The following is a 22,600-nucleotide window of genomic DNA, read 5'->3' on the forward strand; positions in this document are numbered from 1 at the left end:
AATTGATGCGCCAAGTGATCTCAAGTTTTGAATGCATTTATAACATACTATATGAGGTAAAGGTAGCTTCTAAGTTTGGAAGGACAATTGTAAGTTAATACACACATATATTATGAAGACAATGCATATTAAATGATTACAGATAACTTGGAAATAACATGAACTATGTGTATGTAATGAAAAGCTACCCAAAAAACAATATGTCACATGACCCATTCCTGTTAAAAATTTCGGACCTGAATTCAAGATAGCGAATATTGAGGTGGCTGCCATGATGGTTATTTCCAGTAATGAATCTACCTCCATTGTCTTTGTACAAGATGTAGTGTCACCCCCTTTAGCCGTTCTAAACTTACAAAGTACCTTTGCCCCTTTGCCTCATATTGTACTTTATAAATGCATTCAAAACTTCAGCATTTAATACATGTATTACTGAATTGAGCAAATTTTTGTAATGGAATAATTTGGTAAGATATGAAATAATTTTAAGACTCAGAAAAACTCGGAAACCGAAAAATAAGGACCATATACAACTATATATATATATATATCAGGGATGCAAACAAGCAACAAAATTTTGTTCGCCCGAGAAGAAAAGCTACTAGCCCACATCCCATAATAGAAATCATTTACTTACTTTCGGTATGATATTAAATACTTACCCGCACCGATGAACCACTAGCCCCGGGCGAGTGGGGAGTGGTTATTTGCATATACTGTATATGCCGTACTACACCAAAATCGATTTCTTATGAAGGATATTACACAGAACATAATTTTCAAATTCTCGAGTAAATTTCCGTTTATCCTTAGCTGTTTTAAACACAAATCGCTGAGGATTATGGGAAAATCTCTAAAATAACACACATTACATAGTATCAAAGTCGAAATCATTGTATCAACTTCTACGAAAGTCATCGTGAAACATATTTTTAAATCGGGATGGATAATTCACTCATCACTATAGACTAATTTATTCCTGAAGCAGTTGGGATCGTACAAAAGAATAAATGAAAATATACATCATATACGAGTAGCATTAAAATCTAATAAATCTTACGAAAGTTAGCACGAAACGTTTATGAAACTAAAATCGAGAGTAAATAGAATCTTTTTTTAAAAAATACTGATTTTAACTTATTCTAATGTTGGAGAAACCTCAAAGAAAATTTTGACATATTGAAATGTAATAACTGTTATACAAAAATGTTTATAAAGCTACAATGAAGTTGTAAATTCTCTATTTCATACAAAACTTACAGTTTTTAACCCTAAGCAGTATAGATGATTGAAAAGACTCAAAGAAAATATCCATCTATGCAGCATTAAAATCGAAAATATTTGACAAAGGTTATCGGAGAAAATATTGTTATCATATCAGGTCGTCTGAAAAATGGAACAGGTGGTAATCTGATGACGGTAGTCCAATGAGTATGGTGGATGGCAGAGATCTCCCAGCGAAGTTGTGGTATGCCTGTTGCCTTGGCACAGTTTCGCATTGCAAAACACACTTTTGCAATTAACCAACACTGACTACTTCTGCTACAATACATGTTAAAACTGCTGCGAGTACAAGTCTACAGTAGTGTGTCCTGGTCATAGGAAATCGTAATGCGCACTTGGCGACTAGTCCACCAGACACAGAGTATGTTCTTGTGTGTGGATGCAGAGATGGCCTTAAGGTGTGAAGCATAGGGCCACGTAGTGACATTCAAGTCTGGTATGGTTGGGAATGTCACACTGAACCCACGTTTCGATTAAATACGAATGTTGTGGTGCCGAGACAAACAGGCTGTCACTCTTTGCTCCTTGTTGGTTGGTGACAATGTGTGAGTACTCAATGTTTCAACTTGTATAGCTTCTCTATGCAATGTGAGTAAAGTCTGCAACTTAGAAGCATTCAGCAAGTTCATCACACGTTTGACTCTATACTCCTCTATTGCTCCCTTCGTCATCCAATACTTGTGGTCGCCTACTGTGGGGTTAATCATAATTGCGAAGATTTCCCGACCTGAATTTCTGCAAAAGAGATGTCAGGCTATGCGGTCGTTCTGGGCATCATTCCAAAATGCGTGGCATATTCGACGACTTGATGCAGCTGCTGATAGGTCCACCTTAATGTTATACAACAAACAACTTCGAAATAGGTGCTTCAATACCTCAGTTTCTCTTCAACACTGAACTATGATTGCTGTCTGCGTGCAATGTGCCTATATTCGCGTAGATCAATATTCACACTATTCCCATCGATCTTTTAGAAAGTAAATATCCTTGTTTTTCTTTGTGAGCATACCATCAAATGAGATGTCAAACACAGTAAGTGCTTTTCTAGTTAGTTTGTAGAAGACGATCAACTCTATGAACCAATTTATGACCACCTATGTGATGTGGAAAACAATGATATATCGTTGAAAATGTTTTCGTTTTATATTCCGAGATTCTTTCCCAATAATTTATTGTAATTATTAGGTACAATTATTTAATGAAGAAATGAATCAACTATATAGGTCTACTTCTAATATTGAAACCACAAAGCTTTAACAAAATCAACGGATACATTTTGTAAACTTGAACATCACATGCTATGACGTAAAAGAGAGCCGAAAGCATAGTATTCAACATTCCAAACGAATAATTTAAAAATAATTCGTAACCATTATGAAGCAATTACTCAAACGTTTAGAGGAAACGGAAGCTTCCGCTTACTTATCCTGGAGTGCACATAAAAGGAAGGGTTCTGTTCTGTAATAACATGCATTTTTGTATGACAAAAAGAAAAGAAACTGTGTGCATTATATAGGTATTCGTTATTGAATGTGCCCACTATATTTACATTGAAATTTTGTATAACAGACAAATTTATAATTTCAGAATGAAGAAGAAGCTAATTTCTACAATAATACCAGGTCAATCTATGAAATTGAGATTACGTTTTGCAGGAAAGCCTATTGTAAGTAAACAATTTGATACTACTTCATCTTGTAGTAGTAGTAGTAGTAATAATAATAATAATAATAATAATAATAATAATAATAATAATAATAATAATAATAATAATAATAATAATAATAAGGCTCATAGATTTGAAAGGTAGATTATTGTTTTAGACTGCACAAAGATACGAAGCTCCTTTCTTTTCGAAATAAATATTGTTTTGACTCTTAGTCCAGGAAGAGTTCCATTTTTCGAAAGTTAACAGTAGAGGTGAAACCCTGCCTCAAAAATTTGTATAATTGAAAACTTGTTCTTTCTATAATCCGAACTAAAGTTTTAATTTATGTGTGAATTATGGTTTTCTAGTAATATTGAGTATTTATACACCATAGCTACTTTATGTTATTAATACGCAACGAGTATCAGATAACGAGTAATACGCAATGTATTGTAGCATGATCCGTGTATTCAATACCCCAGATGTGGTTGATTGACTGTTATAGTTAATGGGACGTCAGCAGCAAGGCAATTTTTTTCTCGTTAAGATAACACCAATGGTTGACGTATGCTGCAAATTAAAATGCCAAAATAAAACATCTAAAAAAGTAGTTCTCATATAATTTCTAAAAATTAAACAGAGAAAAGGTGTGGAAATAAAACAAAAATGCTAAACGAATAAATAATAAATGTGAAATACATATATAATTAGAAATAACTAATGAAAAAATAGCAGTGATAGAAAAATATTACATGAAAAATCTAAAAGCAGAAAAACATCTGAGAACATATAACTTGGTTACCTATTGTAAGAATATATATTTACTGTAACAAAACGTACTATCTCATTGTATAGAGTGTGTTTGTTCTTAACGGTCTTCACTGCAGTGAAATTAAACTACCGCTAATTTTAGAATTTTCTGTAATATCTTCAAAACAAATAAAACTATTCTAAAAGCAGAAACGTATGAACTAGATAATACGATTTTACATGTGATATCTTTACCACAATTTATCTATCTGCTTTTGGTATTCCGCTATTTACAGAACCTGCAAAAACTGCTAAATCTATCTACAGTTGCAAATCGAAATCAGATAGATGAGTTGTGATAATGGTATCACATGCTATGCAAAATAGTATTGTCTAGTTCACTACGTTTCTGTTTTTCGAATAGTTTTATTTGTTTTGAAGATATTACAGAAAAACTCTAAACTTAGCGGTAGTTTAATTTCGCTGTAGTGAAGACGCTTAACAACTAACATTGCAAGTCCCAATTTTGTGCAACTAAGTGTTAAAGTGTCTCTAAGTAACGAAATTAAATTACTGTTAATCTCACCGTTTTTCTTGAATACAATATTTCCGAAATAATTAATCGGAAAGTTAAAACTATGACTCCTTCACAACGTTATGTTACATCAACACTCTAAACATGAGATATAACTCAAAGGAAGACCTTCCCGTTGCAGTCATTCATAAGGCTGGTATTTATAAGCTGGCATATAAATGGCTGCAGAGCAAAAACATGTAGATGATTGGTGATAGACATTTCATTGGATGGCCTAAGGAGGTCACTTTTCACTTCTACATAAAAAAAAATATTAAAGAAAACCTGGAAACTTAGCGGTAATTGAATTTAGTCGAAGATAAGCGCCTTAAGCAGGTTATACCAGTATCTGATACTAAATATCTGACACTTATGCTCGGTCTTTCGAACATTTTATCCTTACTAATATATGAAAGAACGTGTATTTGTTATCAAATTTTCGTCTACAAAACAATCATGTAAAGACACCAAATTTTGTATACAGACAGGTCTTCACCAAATCTAAACGAGTATGAAGCCATTTTTATTTTTTGACTAGAGGAGAATGTAAGTGGACGTCACATGTTCTGAAGGTTCGTAGACAACCCAAACTACTCTATTGTTTTGCAAGTTGCATAGGGTTTAGTCCGTAAGGAGAACGAGCATTTCCCCTAGTTATAAAAGAAGTGTGCAAGAATATAATGTTTCATCTTGATTATATCTTGAAGGTTCAGGGTGTATAACAACACAGACAATATACTTTTTCATTATCAGAAAAGACATTTGTACAACACAGATGTCCATTTCTTTTTTCCAGAACATATCAATAATCGTCTCCCTGTTACTACTGAAAAGAAGCACAGAAGAAATATAGACTCAGTCGAGGATAATTCAACAACTGTTGTAAAATGTTTTTTTTTTTGTTTTTGTTTTTTTTGAAGAAAAAAGTCACAAGTTCTCTTTTCCCAGAAGCCGATTTATATGTTTTGGTAATCCAAGCAGGCCTTTAGTCAAAGGTGGCCAGTAGGTGAGCCCCGACTGCGACCATTTTCAATCCCCTTGAAACTTTTAGTTGTTCTTCGGTGGATTCAACTTAGCCCCCCCCCCCCCCCCTAAATCTCGTTTTCCCTGTCGTAGTGTTCTAGCTACTTGCCTGGTTCAGAGACAAAATGTAAGAATATGAAGTAACATCGTCAGTAGTGATAACAACTTTTTTTTTACATGTTTTGCTTTTTACATTAAAAGGATTCTTTAGCAAATGATAAATGACTTTTTTCAGTAGCAATTAATGAGTGGTCTTCTTAAACCATACAGGTGGTTATTTAAACTTTTTGGGATTAATTGTTGATTGATTTACGTATTTCGAATAATTCACAGTTCTCCTTTCTTTCGCCGTATGAAGTCTACTCAGAAGTGGGAAGTTTCATATCTGGTGAAGGAGTTGTCGGAAGAAAGGCGTTTATTGGTAACATAACGGGAAAAGTGGAGGAATTAACCTGTGAGGAGAACGTAAGAAACACGCCAGTAGATAGTCGGCGTTGTTTATTCCCTGATGAAAATAAAGGCCTTGTAACATTTCCATATCAAAGTTGGGGATCTTGTCAGGCTGATTGCTTTTATAAGTTTATGATGCGAACATGTAAATGTATGTTGAAGCCAATTGGACTCTCTGTAGGTAAGTGCTTACTTGTATGATTACACCATTCATTCAAAACATTCACGTAAATGTATATATTTAAATCATTGTTGTTCGTATTGGTTGCTGTATACTTTTCCTTTTCAACAGAATAAAGTAAGCCTGTAATTGATCTACATAAACATAATAAATCTATAGTTTCTCGTGTCATCATCGGGACTTTATAATTCCTTCTTCCTGCCAAATAGAATAGAGAGGATTTCGTATATGGATGGTAATGCCTCACCATCTTCTATTTATTTTTTTTTATCTTTGTAGATTTAATGTTGGAAATCTAACCTATCATGTATTAAAGTTTTAACAGTGACATGTGATTACATTAATGGTTGAGAAATTTCTAACAAAAGGATGGAAAAGGAAAATAGTATTTAATATTCTGTGGAAATGAGACACGATATAATTCTGACGGTTGACATGTCACAAGAAAGGGCACATAGCTATTTTTTTCATTATGAATTATACTGAGAACCACAGGCTGTCAGGTAACTCCGCGACAACATTTGGCTGGAAATTGATGCTGTGGTTCTTCATGTGTACGTGCTTACCGTCTGCAACTTGAAGAGGCATGTACAGATATGCCACTAGTGATGGCCACGTTCAACATTTGCTGCAATAGCACTATACTTTTTATATGCTACGATATGTCTGTAGCGACTTTCATTACATCGTGGCCGATAGTTTGATTTTAAAGCTTATAACTTATATTTAATTTACGTTATAATAAGAAAAATATAACCTTTTATATAAAGAAAGGTTATGACTTATATCTTTCCTCTGAAACAAATACTAAATTGGGTGAGACAGTTTAGGATTGTTTACAAGTATATCTAAACATAGCTTAAGGAAATCACAAGATTCTTCTGTCTCACCCAATTTAGTATTTGTTTCAGAGGAAAGATATAAGTCATAACCTTTCTTTATATAAAAGGTTATATTTTTCTTATTATAACGTAAATTAAATATAAGTTATAAGCTTTAAAATCAAACTATCGGCCACGATGTAATGAAAGTCGCTACAGACATATCGTAGCATATGAAAAGTATAGTGCTATTGCAGCAAATGTTGAACGTGGCCATCACTAGTGGCATATCTGTACATGCCTCTTCAAGTTACAGACGGTAAGCACGTACACATGAAGAACCACAGCATCAATTTCCAGCCAAATGTTGTCGCGGAGTTACCTGACAGTCTGTGGTTCTCAGTATAATTCATAATGTAACATAACTGGTTATGATATAGAACAGTGGCGTCCAATTGTAATGAGCCTGAGGGCCATAACCGTCTTTACTAGTAAGGTGGAGGGCCGCAGATAATAATAATAATAATAATAATAATAATAATAATAATAATAATAATAATAATAATAATAATAATAATAATAATAATAATAATAATAAAATAATAATAATAATAATAATAATAATAATTATTATTATTATTATTATTATTATTATTATTATTATTGTTAATTATTATTATTATTATTATTATTATTATTATTATTATTATTATTATTATTATTATTATTATTATTATTATTATTATTATTATACTACGAAAGAAAAGAATAAAAATGTATTTGAAATATTACATAGGCCTATCTATTCAGTGTGACAAATTAGGGTGACTAGCAGCGTTTACAAGGACTGGGATATCTACATCCATTTTTGTAGCGAGTCGAAGGAGATGTAAAGAAGAATAATCTACAAGACAGCTTCTGAAGCGATTCTTCACAATCTTGATGCTGGAAAATGCACTTTCACAGAAACAAATGCTACCAAACATTGACATTGTTTTCCGACCAAACTTACAAAAGTAAGAGAAACGTGTTGCCATGGATGCCTGCGCCTTTTTGTTGTACAGAAGCGCTAAATGAATGCCTTATTTTTGAAAGCAGAGTGGAAACATTAAAAGAATGAATATACGAAAATAGTATCAGTAATAACAATTGTAAATCGCGAGAACTCTGTGGGCCACAGAAAATGGTTTGGCGGGCCGCCATTTGGACAGCACTGATATAGAATATTAATCTATGACGGTAGTATAACAAAGTGTAATAATGCACTTCGCTGAACCGAATTCGAACCCGAGATATGTTCGAAGATTCTCTACTAGTGACTAAAGTCAGAAAGAAAATATGTTATTAGCAAATGTTTGAGATTATTTGGATTCGAATTTAGACGTTGAAGAGGTAACCCAGATATTATACTTCTAGCATTTCTAGTTCTAATTAAAACCACAGAAATTATTCTATATAAAAATATGTGCGTAGCTAAAGAAGGGAAGAGGGCCTGAAACGACATAGGAGCAATAGACGTTTCCTTCCAGGTGAATATTGTTACTGTATCTTGGTGATGATGCAGATCATTGTCGTCTCCATTCCTTAGATCAGTAGTTTCCATTAAAAAAAAAAAAAAAAAAGAGAGACACTTTACTGTACGCAAACGACATCGCAATATATTTGATTGATTTCTTATTAAAGCAATATATAAATATATGGTTAATGTTTGTTTTTGTTTTTCCATAGTATCTTACTCAAGATAGTTAAAACTCCTTAACCCTACTTCGGTGCGACACTGACAATAGTGTAAGTCTACGTTTCTATAAAGTATTGACTCTATGTAGTACTGGGTGTTACTGGTGCCGTTGTTGGCGTTGATTGGTACAGCCTGCCTCATAATTGATTGTAACTAATTGGTTCATTAAATTCTAAAATTTCGCGACACACACTATATGGGACTGCGTGACACATCGGTTGGGAACCACTCATTGCCTTAGAAGGTATTGACGTTGATTATCCCTATCCATTGTCTGATTGACCCCTATATGTTATCTCCTGGGCAGTTTTGACACTTCTACCATACTCGTATGGCCTTACTATTCTGGACGATACCTCCATATATGGATAAGTATTTGTTACTTCGTAACTTTCTTCCTGATTGATATGACGCTTCATGTGACGTCAGACTGTCGTTCTTTGACATATTGATTGCTTCCTTAATGATGCACAAGATGGCTCTATAATGACTTTTTCTCCTGGTTGAAGGAACCTTAGGAAGCTCTGAATCTTCGAGTTCCGCGTGTTGGTGAAATTTTCCTCAGGTTGACATAAAAAAATGAATGGTTGACAGAGGAAATAAACAAACTTTCCAGTTATTGTCCTCATGCACTAGTATGTATTTACTTGTGTTCAACTTAGTTGGGTAGTAATGACTTGCAGTGAACAAAGGAAAGACGCTATTAAAAAAAAAAAAAACTGGGATTCTGGTAGCAGACAGAAACGTCCACGAAAGGAGGCTGAGAAAGTGAGGGATGTTATTAAGCAGAAAATATTAATCATGTGGGGTCAAGATAGAATTTTAGGTATATCCCACTTACTTTAGTAGGAAGTAAACCAAGAGAGCCGTTTAAATGCTTTGATGTGAAAGTTTAGGCTACAGGATTATTTTAAAAAATAAAAGTTTTTGTGTCAAAGGTTGTTAGCTGTATTATCCTAGTTTGTAAGGTAGAAATACTCAGAAAGATTCATTAACAAACAAGGAAAACAAACAAAAGCAAAAAGAAAAAGTCAGTCCAATAGAATTAGGGACAGAATTATGTCTGAAAATAGAAGCAAGAAGTTCTCGAAAGAAATATTTGAAAAGTGGCTCGACGAAACAACTCCAGTAAACAGTGCTGAAAAGGATTTCATAATAGAAGAGAATATATTAATTTAGAAGATATAAACACAAGCGTAATGCATCTAATCAATTACGATTTGACATTTCCAAGAGGTTTTCATGCATAAATCGTCACCAAACACCCTGGAAATGTTTCAAAATTTATCCTGACTCTGCAGACAAGCAAAGAAAAAATAAGGAAAGAAATGGTTCCTGCACTTACGATGGTGCTATGGGGTGAAAAAAACTACAAGAAGCAGTGATTGAAGTGAGCCGGTATGAGCCGATTATGCATCCGAAAGTTCGAAAATCGGCCGGTATGGCATACCGGTAAAAATAACTTATTTGTCAACAGAAAAAGAAAAAAGATTTTACACATAGAAATAAGTGCAACGTTAGCATTGACTCAACAAATATGTTTGTACTATCAAAGATTTCGTTGCTGCTGTTTCGAATGTAAATATCAGTTCCATATCACCCTATTCAATGGCAGAATTTGTGCTCTTGATTTTTTCAACATTTGTGTGAGCAATTCTATCCCTCTCTCTCTCTCTCTCTCAAAAAAAAAAAAAAAAAAAATCTAAATACCGTACCATCCACACCTTAAAATGTTTAACTTGGATCCGGCGTTGACAGGACTTTTTTATTATATTCCAAATTATTCTTTTCGTATTGTCTTGACTTCTGCGTTTACAATTATAAGAAACTTAGTGTTGACTAGGAGACGAGACGAGACCTGGAGAAGTTTTTGAAAATGGAAATTAGATTGGAAAGAATCATTAAATACTAGTGGAATACAATACAATACAATGGAATTCAACGGAAAACAATATTCATTGAATACTAGGCTGATGATAGTGGGGAGTAAAACATCGACATATTAGTCCTCACTCTCTCTCTCTTTCTATAGATTTTCCTGTCAAAAATGGTGCAAAAATGACAGGAATAGAGATGCTCTTTAGGATTCTGTCAAAATTACTGCTCTAAGAGCTTATATTTGTTCTATACCGTCATCTCATCTAATGTTACTTTAAGCACTGACAAGAAGTAATTAAAGTCTTAAATAATTATACAAGGAACAAATATAAATATGGGCATCACCTATCAAAGGCTCTATAACTTGTGGTTAAAATAAGAGGCGGTACCTAAAAAATTGAAAGCAACTTAACCTAGTCATCATCAACAAGAATGATAAGATAAATGATGACCCTAAAGCGTATAGGTCAGTATGACTTTTTAAATACAATTTGCAAACTCTTCGAAAGAGTAATTTTACATAGATTAAACAAACATAGAAAATTTAAACTAATAGATTACAGCATGGTTTTCGGAAGAGAAGAAGTACAGAGACTGCAATAAGAAGGCTATTGGAGCTTATTAAAAACGAGAGTACAGAAAAATACCAGACAGCAATATACTTAGATATAAGCGGGACCATTTACAACTTATGATGGCCATATTTATTCAAACAATTTAATGAAATGGGTACCAAATTCCTTGTGTGAATTAACGATATATTACTGCTTCGATAGAAATAACATAACAAAGCACCAAATAAAAATATATTTACATATGGGCGTCTCTGGCATGTTAAAATTTGGGGGGGGGGGGGGGGCAAGAATGCTAGTAAACCCCAACTAAAGTTACGTCAAAATTATGAGTAAACTGGAGTCTACTTTACTAATGGCATCCGCTCTTTCTACCTTTAGCTACACAATTCATCATAATTTTCCTCAATCACTGATAGACTACTTCCCGGAAAAAAATAAGGCTATATATAATATGGTTCTTAGGTACTTTCTTCACCTTGACATTCCTACAGGTGAATTCCTGCTCAGTGTTCTTAAACGCATTTGCAACATTGTAGTTTTATAGTCCTCATATATTTCGATTTTTTAGCTAACAAAATCTTAACTCTCTGTAAGAAGTCTTACGATAACACTTGATTTGATTGGGAATTTCGAATTTTTGATTTTCATTCTTCTTCTGTATTCTTAATAAACTCAAAAGGTATATTATCTACCTTTTTGTTCTTCATTTCGCTGTATGTTTTTGAACTTGCCCAATGAACCATCCTCATTTACTTCGTTTTCCGTTTTGATGTCTAAAATGTAGAGTTGTAACGTTAATTCTTCCGTTACATTCCCTGGTTCCAAATATATTGAATATTTATAAAGTACACTAGATTACAATGAATCACACAACACAGTTATGCACTTTTGGATATATATATTTTTATCGTATTTGTCACATTAAAATAATATACATTCAATTCTAACAATATGGTTCTTCATTCTATCTTTTTCTAGTTACCTTAACAACAAGATAAACAAGTTGTCATAGCAACGAAAACAAGAAATATATCGATATAATTCAAAATATTTTAAATGATTTCTTTATATATTTTCTTCTTCTTCTTTTAACCACTTGTGCTCTTTTAAATAGCACTTTTGCCCGTAAATACAAACAATACTTAGAAGTACATACAAAATATACATTATCGTTGTATAATTAGTTTATTCTTGCTGTCATACGACTCCTCAATGTATTCTTTCTATCTTTCTCAAACTCAATTCGCTCATTAAACACTCATTTCTATCGTTAAGTTTCTATATTGTCATAGTATAGTTGTCCCTTGCCCGCCCTTCTACAGTATTCACATGAAATTTACTCTCATATATAATATTTAAATTTCTCTACCTTTTTAAATTCCTCTTGTCACCTTCGCTTCTATTGTGTGTTTCCCTTCTTAATTCGCAGATAAACTTTTTTTATATCCTTTCTTTCTCTTCTCCAGTCTCCCTTCGTTATGGAAATCAATTGTTGGTGGTTAAGCAATGAAAAAATAGTGTGCCTGCAGCCGAGACTACTTTAAATAACCAAGAAGCGTAACTTAAAAAAAAAAAAAAAAAAAAAAATCCTTCTTTGAAAGTGACACACGTCAGGCGGACATTCTAATCACATTAACCTAATGTTTAAGAACAGACATAACTTTAATTTGTTCTGCCTATGTGTTTACTTCTTCCATATAGATCTAAATACTTTCAGCATTGATCAATTTATTTCGTACTCGAAATATTTGGGGGAACGCGTCCCCCTGTCCCCCCGCCAGGGACGCCCGTGTATTTACATATAGTACAAAGATATGTCCAGAAGGATCCATATCTGGACCAACAATGTGGAATATTGTAATAGATCCATACTTGAAATCTTTCGACCAACTAGAAGAAGAGAACAAGTTGTGGGATACGCTGATGACATAGCAATAGTGTTGTCAGCATCGTCGAGAAAGAAATAGAAAGAAAAGGAACTTAATATTACTTAAGCTACAAAAATAGTTCTCAACAAATAAGTTAATTCTTTCGGAAACAAAAACGAAATATACAATCTTTGGTTAGAAAATTCAAAGAGGTCCCATCCTAAAGATATCCTATAAGAAGATAGGAAGAAAAATATTTCAGTTTAACATCCCATGATTATGGCCTTTAAGCTAAGGGAGACGGATGATTAACACAAGAGAATGATGATGGAATTAAGGAGGAAACAGGAGTACTCCGAGAAAACCCACGGACACGATATTGTTAACCACAAACTTACAAAAGCGCTCTACCACTAAGCTGCCGTGCTCCCAAGATAGAAAGGGACAAGGAGTTCAAGTACCTGAAATGTGGATAGATGAGAAAATATACTTCATAAAATACATGGAGGTGATCACGGATAAAAGTAAAGTAAAGTAAAGTAAAGTAAAAAATAATAATAATAATAATAATAATAATAATAATAATAATAATAATAATAATAATAATAATAATAATAATAATAATAATAATAATAATAATAATAATAATAAAGTGACTCTAAACTATTAACCATTGCAAGAAGGAACCATCAAATGCCCAATAAGACACTGCATACTTACAACAAACCGTAATCATATCAGTACTCAGCTATTATGCCAGCGTCTGGTAGCACATAGACCTTTTATGAACATATAATCAACACAAATAAAAATCGAGCACTTAAAGGTGTACTTATAAGGAACTTGGATGCAATTAAAATAATCTCAACGTAATATCTAGAAATACTGGCTCAAGAAGAGCCAATATATCTCCAGATACTAAGACAGGCTTTTAAAACGTGGTCAGAAAACAAAGAAATCGCTTTCAGAAATCCTGGAACAAATTTAAAAGAACGAGAAAGAGCTAGATACAATTATTGAAATGAAATGGCGAGAGGATTGGGAAATCACAACCAAAGGACAGAAGTTAAGAGAATAGGTACCAACTATAGAAATAAATGAAGAGTTGCCAAGTCTAGGTAAGAAGACAATGGAAATATTTTCTGGATATGGTCTCTTCAAGACACACTTAAACAGACTGAAAATAGAAGAAAATGAGACATGTAGCTGCGAACTAGCTCAGACATTTGAGCATGAACATGAACACGTGAGTACTTCATAACAAGGGAAGGCATAACCAGTGGCGAAGCGTATTATGAGGCTCTGAGGCCGGGCCTACCATGTTTTCTACCATTTCCTTTACCTTTGATTTCTTATAAAATAATGTCAATACTTCAGTATTTCGTTTTTTTCAGTAAAATATAGTAGGTTGGAACCACTTGGAGACCTTTGGTCTGAGCCTCACCAGCTCGCTAGAAAGGTTTACGGGCTATGCTGCTCAGGGAGCGAAGCTATTATCGCTGGTGTTTGCACGCATTCTTAGGAAGGAGCGGAGGCTCGCCTCTGGAAGTTTAATTTTAGCGTTGAAGGCATCTTTCAATACTAGTATGTTATTAAATTATTTCTTTAACATAGAATAAGAAGTTCCTGTGTAGAATTATGTATTTCTATTAGCGATAACTTGTTTAATTTAGGTATATACTCTCAGGAGTTATTCAGAATAGCTGCTCGTTTATTTCCTACATGGAGCCTATTCCATAATAGCTTGTAAAATATTAGTTTGATACATTATATATATATATATATATATATATATATATATATATATATATATATATTTACCAAACGCTACAGTAGAGATAAAATAATAATATTTGTAATTTTAATTAAGTTTTCCATTTCATAGAATCAGTGGGGTATTTACGATTTTGTTTCCAGGGATTTTGCTTGTTTCGGAAGGGCTTTGCTAACTTTATTCCTGGAAATGTGAAAATTCTGCAATGTATAAAAAACAATAAAAAAATGCGATAAAATTTCGGTTAGTGCTTAAACCCTAAAGCCACTCTCTTAAATATGACATTGCATAAAATACAATATTAAATATCTTGTGTTTATACAAATGAAAGTCTTCTGAGCATTAACATTTCTAGTGAAGTCATTATCACGTGATGCATTAATTAAATCTGTATAGTGCTTACTTAGGGAGATGAAAATAACAAACGCTTATACAAGAAATTTGACAGCTAACTGTAAGAATGTACTTTCTTTCGCTCTCCCTCCATTTTCAAATATGCAGGAAATGAAAACAGCAGGTGAGGAGGAAATTCCCTTCATCCCCTCCTGCAAATCCCAGACAGAAGAAAATATGAACTGCACTTCAAAATATTTGTAGTGGAGCTAAATGGGAATATTAGTTTATCGGGCCTACCCTACTTGTAGGGTTACGCTTCGCCACTGGGCATAACAAATATCAGAGATGAGCTTAAAATGACACGTGACATCAGACAGGAGAAAACTTTCAAAGTTCCAACAATTAACAAATCACATAGTGAGAACGATGTGGAATAGAAGAAAAGAAGAGAAGAGTAATACAACAAAACATAATTTAGACAAAATGACAAAAATACACAGAATTCTGTTAATAAACAAGAACATTTCCTAATATAATTCGGAATAGAAATTTCAACCCACTTTATGTGTGTTTGTTAATAGTTTTAAACTCGGTGTTAGTGTCGTGTTATTACTGTTTTGTTAATTGTGATCATTCAGTGCTACTACAATATATAGGAAATCAGTCGAGACGTTCAAGAAATATAACATTTAAAAACTAAAAATATAACTAAATATGGATAAGGGTGCACTTTGTGCAGAACATTCATAGGAACCGATACAATAAATAACAATACGAGCAATTACACTTTATTAATTTTAACAAAATGGGTCCAAACTTCCCTAATCCTAAGCTAACCTAACCCTACCCTACTTATTCCTACCTTGCATCATATCAACAACATGACAAAATCACTTGTTCTGCATAAAGTGCACTCTTGTCCAAAATATGTTTGCACTATATCTTTTATCCATACTTTCAATATTAGCCTTCTATTTAGATTTTCTCAGATGGTGATAGAGGAAGCAGCTTGAAAAGCACAAGAATGGAAAATTTTAAATAGATGATTTGTGTGAAAGAAAATCAATCTATCTTATGTATTAGTTGTTTCTGTTGTTTTACAATTTTTCTTCCGTTGTAATAAAACAAATAAATAAACAATAAAAAACATATTATCAAAAAAGTGTATGGTTAAAAATATTAAAATATGCTATAAAAGCTGCTTCATCTCCACCTGCTGAGGAATATACAGCCGAATACAGAGAGAGAGAGAGAGAGAGAGAGAGAGAGTAATGCATTAAAACTAAAAATGAGATAAGAAGAGCATAGGCAAAGTTTCGACTGTCCTATAATAAGTTCAAAAGTAATTTACCAAGGCAAGATAATGTGGAGGTATTATATAAAAAGGGACTCCTCTTTCCACTGATAACTCGAAAAAGATAGGGCCAATAATACCAACATTTTCATAAAGTACACATCATTCCAATATTTTCATCATTAAAAAGTATTTTGTGCACAGTGTGAGGATTCTCTGTAACCCAGGGCCGGAGAAGCACGCGTAATCAAGGATTCCCATATGTATATTGACAAACTTCTGGAACTAATAACGATAGTTGACTCTTTTAACCTTACAAGGGAAACTAAACATTACGAAGGTGCAATAGAATAATTAGAAAGGACCTTGAGAATTAGGATTAATGATACAACTTATATCTAGAACGGAATAGTCATTCTGTTAAGGAGATATTTACTTCCACTAATCAAATAATTACACCCTACAGGAATCATCTGATTTCCAATAGTAGCTGAGGCCAGATTTTCTTTAGGTATTATGGAACAAGAAAAGAGCTTAAATTACATTATTTTTTTTATTGTATGTCGTTCTCTTGTCAAACTTTTTTTTTTTTTAAGTTTCATAAATAATTCTAATCAACATACGTATTATTTACAGATCTAAGTAAACGTTGCAATGTCTGCTTCAACAAAGAAAGTATGCTAGAGGAACAGCTATTCTATAAGTGTAAGTCAGTTACTAAATTTGGGTGTATGTATGAGTGTGAATCAGTGTGAATCAGTGTGTATTGTATACCTCGGTGGAAGTATAAAGTACTATTTCCATAAATGATTTTGACAGCAAGTTTTTGTTAAGGAATCGAGGTTGTAGCAAAAGATCACAATTTTGTTTAGGGTAGTATTACTGACTAAGTGATGATTAGGTGTAGCAAATATTGTCCTTTGTATTTAACATTCAACGGAAGTCACAAAAGTAATAGGGGACTTGTTACCATATCAAAAATATTTTAGTGGTGAATATATTTTACTATTTACTGATTTGATTTGATGAAGATCAGCTACTAAATACTAATTCCGTAACTATCTTTCCGTGTCCTAAAGAGTAACGACTTAACAACTAATAATGTATTCTGCATCACTTTACCTTGGTGAGTCCTAAGAAATAAATTTTATTAAAGATATTAATTATTTATTTTATTTGGTAGCCTGAAAGTCTGTGGTACACTTGAATATCTTGATGCCCTTACGTAATAGACAGGAAAGTTTCCAGCACATAATAAATTATTACAGGGACAACGGAATCTTGTTCCTCTTGCCTGATTCATCAGGAGTATAGTGCATGTCCTATATGTAAAGCATACAACTGTTACTTCAAGTTGTAACATGTTATTTCACTAAAATTATTATAATAATCATTAAAATGTTTTGTAAATGCTATTTTCATAACGTGTAACTTGTATTCTAAACTTTTAATTTTGCGATGTACACAATTATTAAAAAATATTTTTGTCAGTTCTTTTCTAATAATTACAAGACGAGTATTTCCTCAAAAGTAAATGAAGAAAACACTGTAGATTATTATGAGGTGCTCTATCATACGTGCCATGTTCTTCAATTTTATGTCTGGTCTTATCAACCCATTTTGCTCGAACCTCTCCACGAACTTAGTGACTATCATCCACGTCTTTTGTACTTGCGATCCCGAGTTCGATTCCTGGTGCTAAAGAATTGAAATTTTATGACGGTAGTTCGGATTCCACATTAAACTGTACATCTATATTTCATGTACCCCTGGTTCTGACAAGGAATGCTAAACTTTAACAAACAAACGAACAGTTTTTGCTGAATTTTGTTGTTCCTAATTTTTTCTACACTGAGTAAATTACCTAAGTAAATTATAGTGGATATAACAATAATAATAATAATAATAATAATTTATTTATTATGAATGATTGCGACCACAGCCAAAGCCATAATGGTCATATATACAATTATATACAATAGATAATTACAAGAAAAATACAACAAAACAAAGAAATTAAAATACATGAAATCATGACAATCAAATAGAGAAAAAAGAAAAAAAATTAACACGAGTTGAGTTCAAACTAAATTACAGAATAAAATTACAAACATATCCTCAATTCAGTAAAGAATCAATTAAGTAGGATATATTACTAAGAATTTACATATATTGATCATAAAAATAAACAAATTAAAAAAAAATAGTAATAAAACACGTGAACAAATATAAACTATATGGGTAAAAGAAAGAAATGAAAATTCAATAGACAATATACAAACAAAGGTTGAATTTTGTATTTTAATTAAATATAACAATCCAAAAACTGTTTTCTAAGCACTGAAAAATTCGACTCAAAGAAATCAATTTTGAGTGACTTTTTGTTTATGTTGTCAACACAAATAAATAATGGCGAACCAACTAAATTACTATTACACAGTATAGGACGGTAAAGCCTAGATTTATACAAGGGAACTTTAATATACAAGTATTCAATTAAGTTCAGTTTCGCATGTATTATATCATGAATAAATTTAATTTGCCTTAAATTACGTCGAACTTCAAGAGCAAGTACATCCAATTTAGCGAGAATCTCCCTATTGGTCAGATCGTATAGTTTAAATTTATATTTTTAATAATAATAATAATAATAATAATAATAATAATAATAATAATAATAATAATAATAATAATAATAATAATAATAATAATAATATTTATAACTTGAAACGAATAAGGCGGTCATTACCAAGGTTCAATTAAGTGATTATTTAAAAAAAACATGTTCAACTTGTCTCTTGTTTACATATGAAGCATGCTCCATTTTAATTGCGTAGATGTACAAAGTTGTCCAAGACAAACCGAACAGAACATGGGAGATGAGAAATCGGAAAGCACTAGGTCAATATGCTTCGTTCACAACCCGTTACGTGGAAAACGAAATATTATTGCGTGCTGCTAGTCGAATATAGTAGCGCTTATCGGTTTTTCATCTCCCATAAACGATTTGGTTTATTCTTGGACCACCCTGTACTTTACTTTCTTATAAGTGTAAACACAAGGAGCAAGAAAGACATTAATGGACCTTTTAGTGACATTGCATTACATATATTGTCACACGAATAATATAAATATTAATCCGATGCATAAAGAACAAAAATCATACATTAAAAAAAAAATGTAATTCTTTTGAAATGCCTCGGCTACATAGGACCGTCACTTTAGTGCTAAGAAGAACAAAGCGTGCCTATAAATGTTCACTATTGAAGGATAAGTAAGATGAAAAACTCTTTTTACGTCATTTACTAAATTTAAGACTTCCTAACCATGTTATGCATAAGTGTGGAAAGTTGACACAGCGACTGTGTCTGTCTGTCCACCCGTCTATGCGTCTGGCTGTCTATGTGTATACACAGGTATCAGAGCAAAAACGGCAAGATAATGCGACAAACGGTATTTTTATACGAATTCAGTGCCTAAAGAACATGTTCCATCTTCTTCTTTAAGCCTCTATTTAAACCGGAAGAGGTAGAATTAGACTTTTTCCAGTTTTAATGTTAATCACCATAGAACCAAAGAATAAAACCATTGATATATAGCGAGAAATGGTTTATTTATACGGATTCAGTACCCAAAAAATAGGCCCCATCTCTCCAATAACCATCTATTCAAACTAGAAGTAGCAGAAATCAACCATTAGTGATTTCAAAATTGATAATCTTAAAACAAAAGCGGAAATATTTTGTGAGAAGCGTTTTGTTGAAATGAATCAATTTTCCCAGAAATATGTTCGATTTCCATTATTATCTCTTTACTAAAACCAGTAATGTTTCAGTAGAAATCTATTACTACTTCTCGTTTTAACATTTATCTTCATAGAGCAAAGTGGTAAGAGATAATGAGAAACTGTTTTCGTATATGGATTCACACACTCCCAAGAATAAGTTTATTTCAACTGTTTACTCCTATTCAAATCGGAAGTAGTAGGAATCTAAAACGTCCATATTCAACACTGAATGCTATAGAGCAAAAGCGGCACCGGTAGTGTATAGCTAAAAGTGGAAATTTGATACGAATTCAGGCCCAAAAAATATATACCAATTCGGCCCTAATTTCTGCTTTGCAACCGGATCTGATAGGTCTCCTACTTCTTTTGGTATTAATACTGAAACCCCATAACTCAGAAGCTAACCGCAGTTTCAGAATGTGAAACGAAATTCACTTTTTTTTTCTTCTGTGAGAAAACAAAATACAATTTATTTACTATTTCTAATGCTTTATTTTGCAGGGAAATTACCTGAAGTAAGAGAATCTTGTAAATGCTACCCGAACTGTAACACCGCTGTGGTGAAAGTGTCCCATGTTTTTGTTTCAAAGTACACAAGTGTTGGAGATTCAAGGTAATTTGGTTAATTTAACTTGTAGGCTAGAAGAAAAATAAAAAATATTTAAATTTCCTAACCAACCTTTTCATCACAGTTAGTAAGATACAGCCTTTATATGTATCCATCTAGCTATATATAAATTCAAACACTTCAAAGTTATATATGTAATCAATGCGAAACTTCGGAGACAGAGCGAATGCTATTCACACTATCCACATATATCACTAATGCTGTAACTCAGTGGTTTCCAACCCTTTCTGACTGAAGATACACTTTACTGAACACCCCACGACATCGCAAAACACTTATTTTAATATTTTTATTAATGATAGTGTAATATATAAAAAAGAAAGTGATAATAAGATGAAGTAGGGGTTATATAAATTGTATATGCGAAAAATATAATATCTCAAGATCCTGTCAACTTAGGAAGATGACAGACACGTCATATATAAATACCTAATTAAAAATAAATGGAAATGTGTCTCAGCTTTTTTTTGAAAATTCCCTTTTTAAGGGGGAAAGGGGGCATTTTCTCCTTTTCTGGATTTTATTTCTTCACATTGAAATCGTTGTTGTCTGTTATCAATTCATGGGAAAACGCTTGAACAATTTGAAAGTATTTTCGAATATAATTAATTGGTACCTACCTCGGGCTAAGTTTTTATCATGTTACTTTGAGTAAAAAAGGTATCGTAAGGGAAGAGGGGGAGAAGGATCAAAGTTTATGCCAAACTTCAGTATCTCACGAGCCCGTCAAGTTAGGAAGATGCAACTTGACATATAAACGCTTCATTAAAAATAAGAAAAAAGTATTTTAACGTGTTCTAAACTTTCCGTTTTCAGCGGAAGAAAGAGGTATTTACTGTGTTTTTTCTTTACATTAAAATTGGGGTTGCCTGTTGTTTATCATCGCATCACGGGGAAACGGTTGAACAGTTTGAAATGAATTTTGGATCATAGTACTTACGTCACTATGATCTTTTATCATATTATCTGCAAAGAACGAATATTTCAGTTAGTATAAATTACAATAGTGTAAGAGTATAACTTTCTAATAATTCTATGCAGTACTGAACATTATTGCTGCTGTTGGAGGAGTTGACTGCTACAATCTGTCTCAAAATTGATTTAAGCCTAACTAATTATTAAATGTTTCTAGATTTTTAACTTCTAAATAACACACCCTATATTATTGAAGGACACACCAGTTAGAAATTTCTGTAAGTAATGCCGTTACTAGCAAAATAGAAAATTTATTATCTTTTTAAATGCTTGTACATATTAATACAATATAATTTTCCATGCTTATGACGTTTCAATAATATTTTTGTTTATATGATAAGACGGAAGGTAAAAGATGTAATTGCAGCTGACTAAACTTGATTTCTTTATTTATACGTGGAAGTCTACCACCTAATTGTATCACCACGTCAAGCTTACCAAAACGTTTATCTTCTATCTTTCTCATTTTGTAGGGTTTTTTTTTTTTTTTTTTTTTTACATGGTAACTTTCTTCAATTCATTACATATTCCTAATAGTGGGATACTTTCCTCGAATAAATCTGTTAGCTTCGAATAATTAATTACAATGTTATTGAAAAATAATTTGACATTGTGGAATCTGAGTAACGTTATATATTTCCATAAATAAGATTACAATAAGCTTTTTGAAACGGAACTTTTAGTATTAAAATTAAGTTTTCCACAGTAGTTTCCTTCGTACCTCACATCACCAACGACATTCACCCAAAGAGGGCACAAACTGGAAACTAGAGATGGAATAGAATATTCAATGCCATCTCACCTAACGTATTACCAGCCGTTAATATTTTCTGCCATTTTAGACGTAATGAGACATGGCGGCAAGATGCAAAAAGGGGATTTCTGTTCTAGATTATTAACCATCAGATCTATGAAATTGTAAAATCATATTGACATTTGAAGAAAACATATTTACAGTATTTATAAATTTCTATCAGGTTTGTTGTGTGTTATTATTTCTAAACTGATTCTTGGTT

At 32.5% G+C, this 22,600-nt stretch overlaps 1 protein-coding gene across 1 annotated transcript in view; it reads left to right on the forward strand.

Annotated features, from left to right (window-relative positions):
- Window positions 1-22,600, forward strand: part of LOC145661085 (sodium channel protein Nach-like) — a 37,571-nt gene that overhangs the window by 8,255 nt on the left and 6,716 nt on the right. The window contains exons 3-6 of the mRNA XM_081726527.1: window positions 2,872-2,950; window positions 5,613-5,910; window positions 16,831-16,899; window positions 20,483-20,594. Coding sequence (XP_081582653.1) covers window positions 2,872-2,950; window positions 5,613-5,910; window positions 16,831-16,899; window positions 20,483-20,594 — 558 coding nt within the window. The remainder of the gene's footprint in view (window positions 1-2,871; window positions 2,951-5,612; window positions 5,911-16,830; window positions 16,900-20,482; window positions 20,595-22,600) is intronic.

The sequence above is a fragment of the Thermobia domestica genome, chromosome 9 (assembly GCF_964235325.1).
Source record: "Thermobia domestica chromosome 9, izTheDome1.hap1.1, whole genome shotgun sequence".
NCBI lineage: Eukaryota > Metazoa > Arthropoda > Insecta > Zygentoma > Lepismatidae > Thermobia > Thermobia domestica.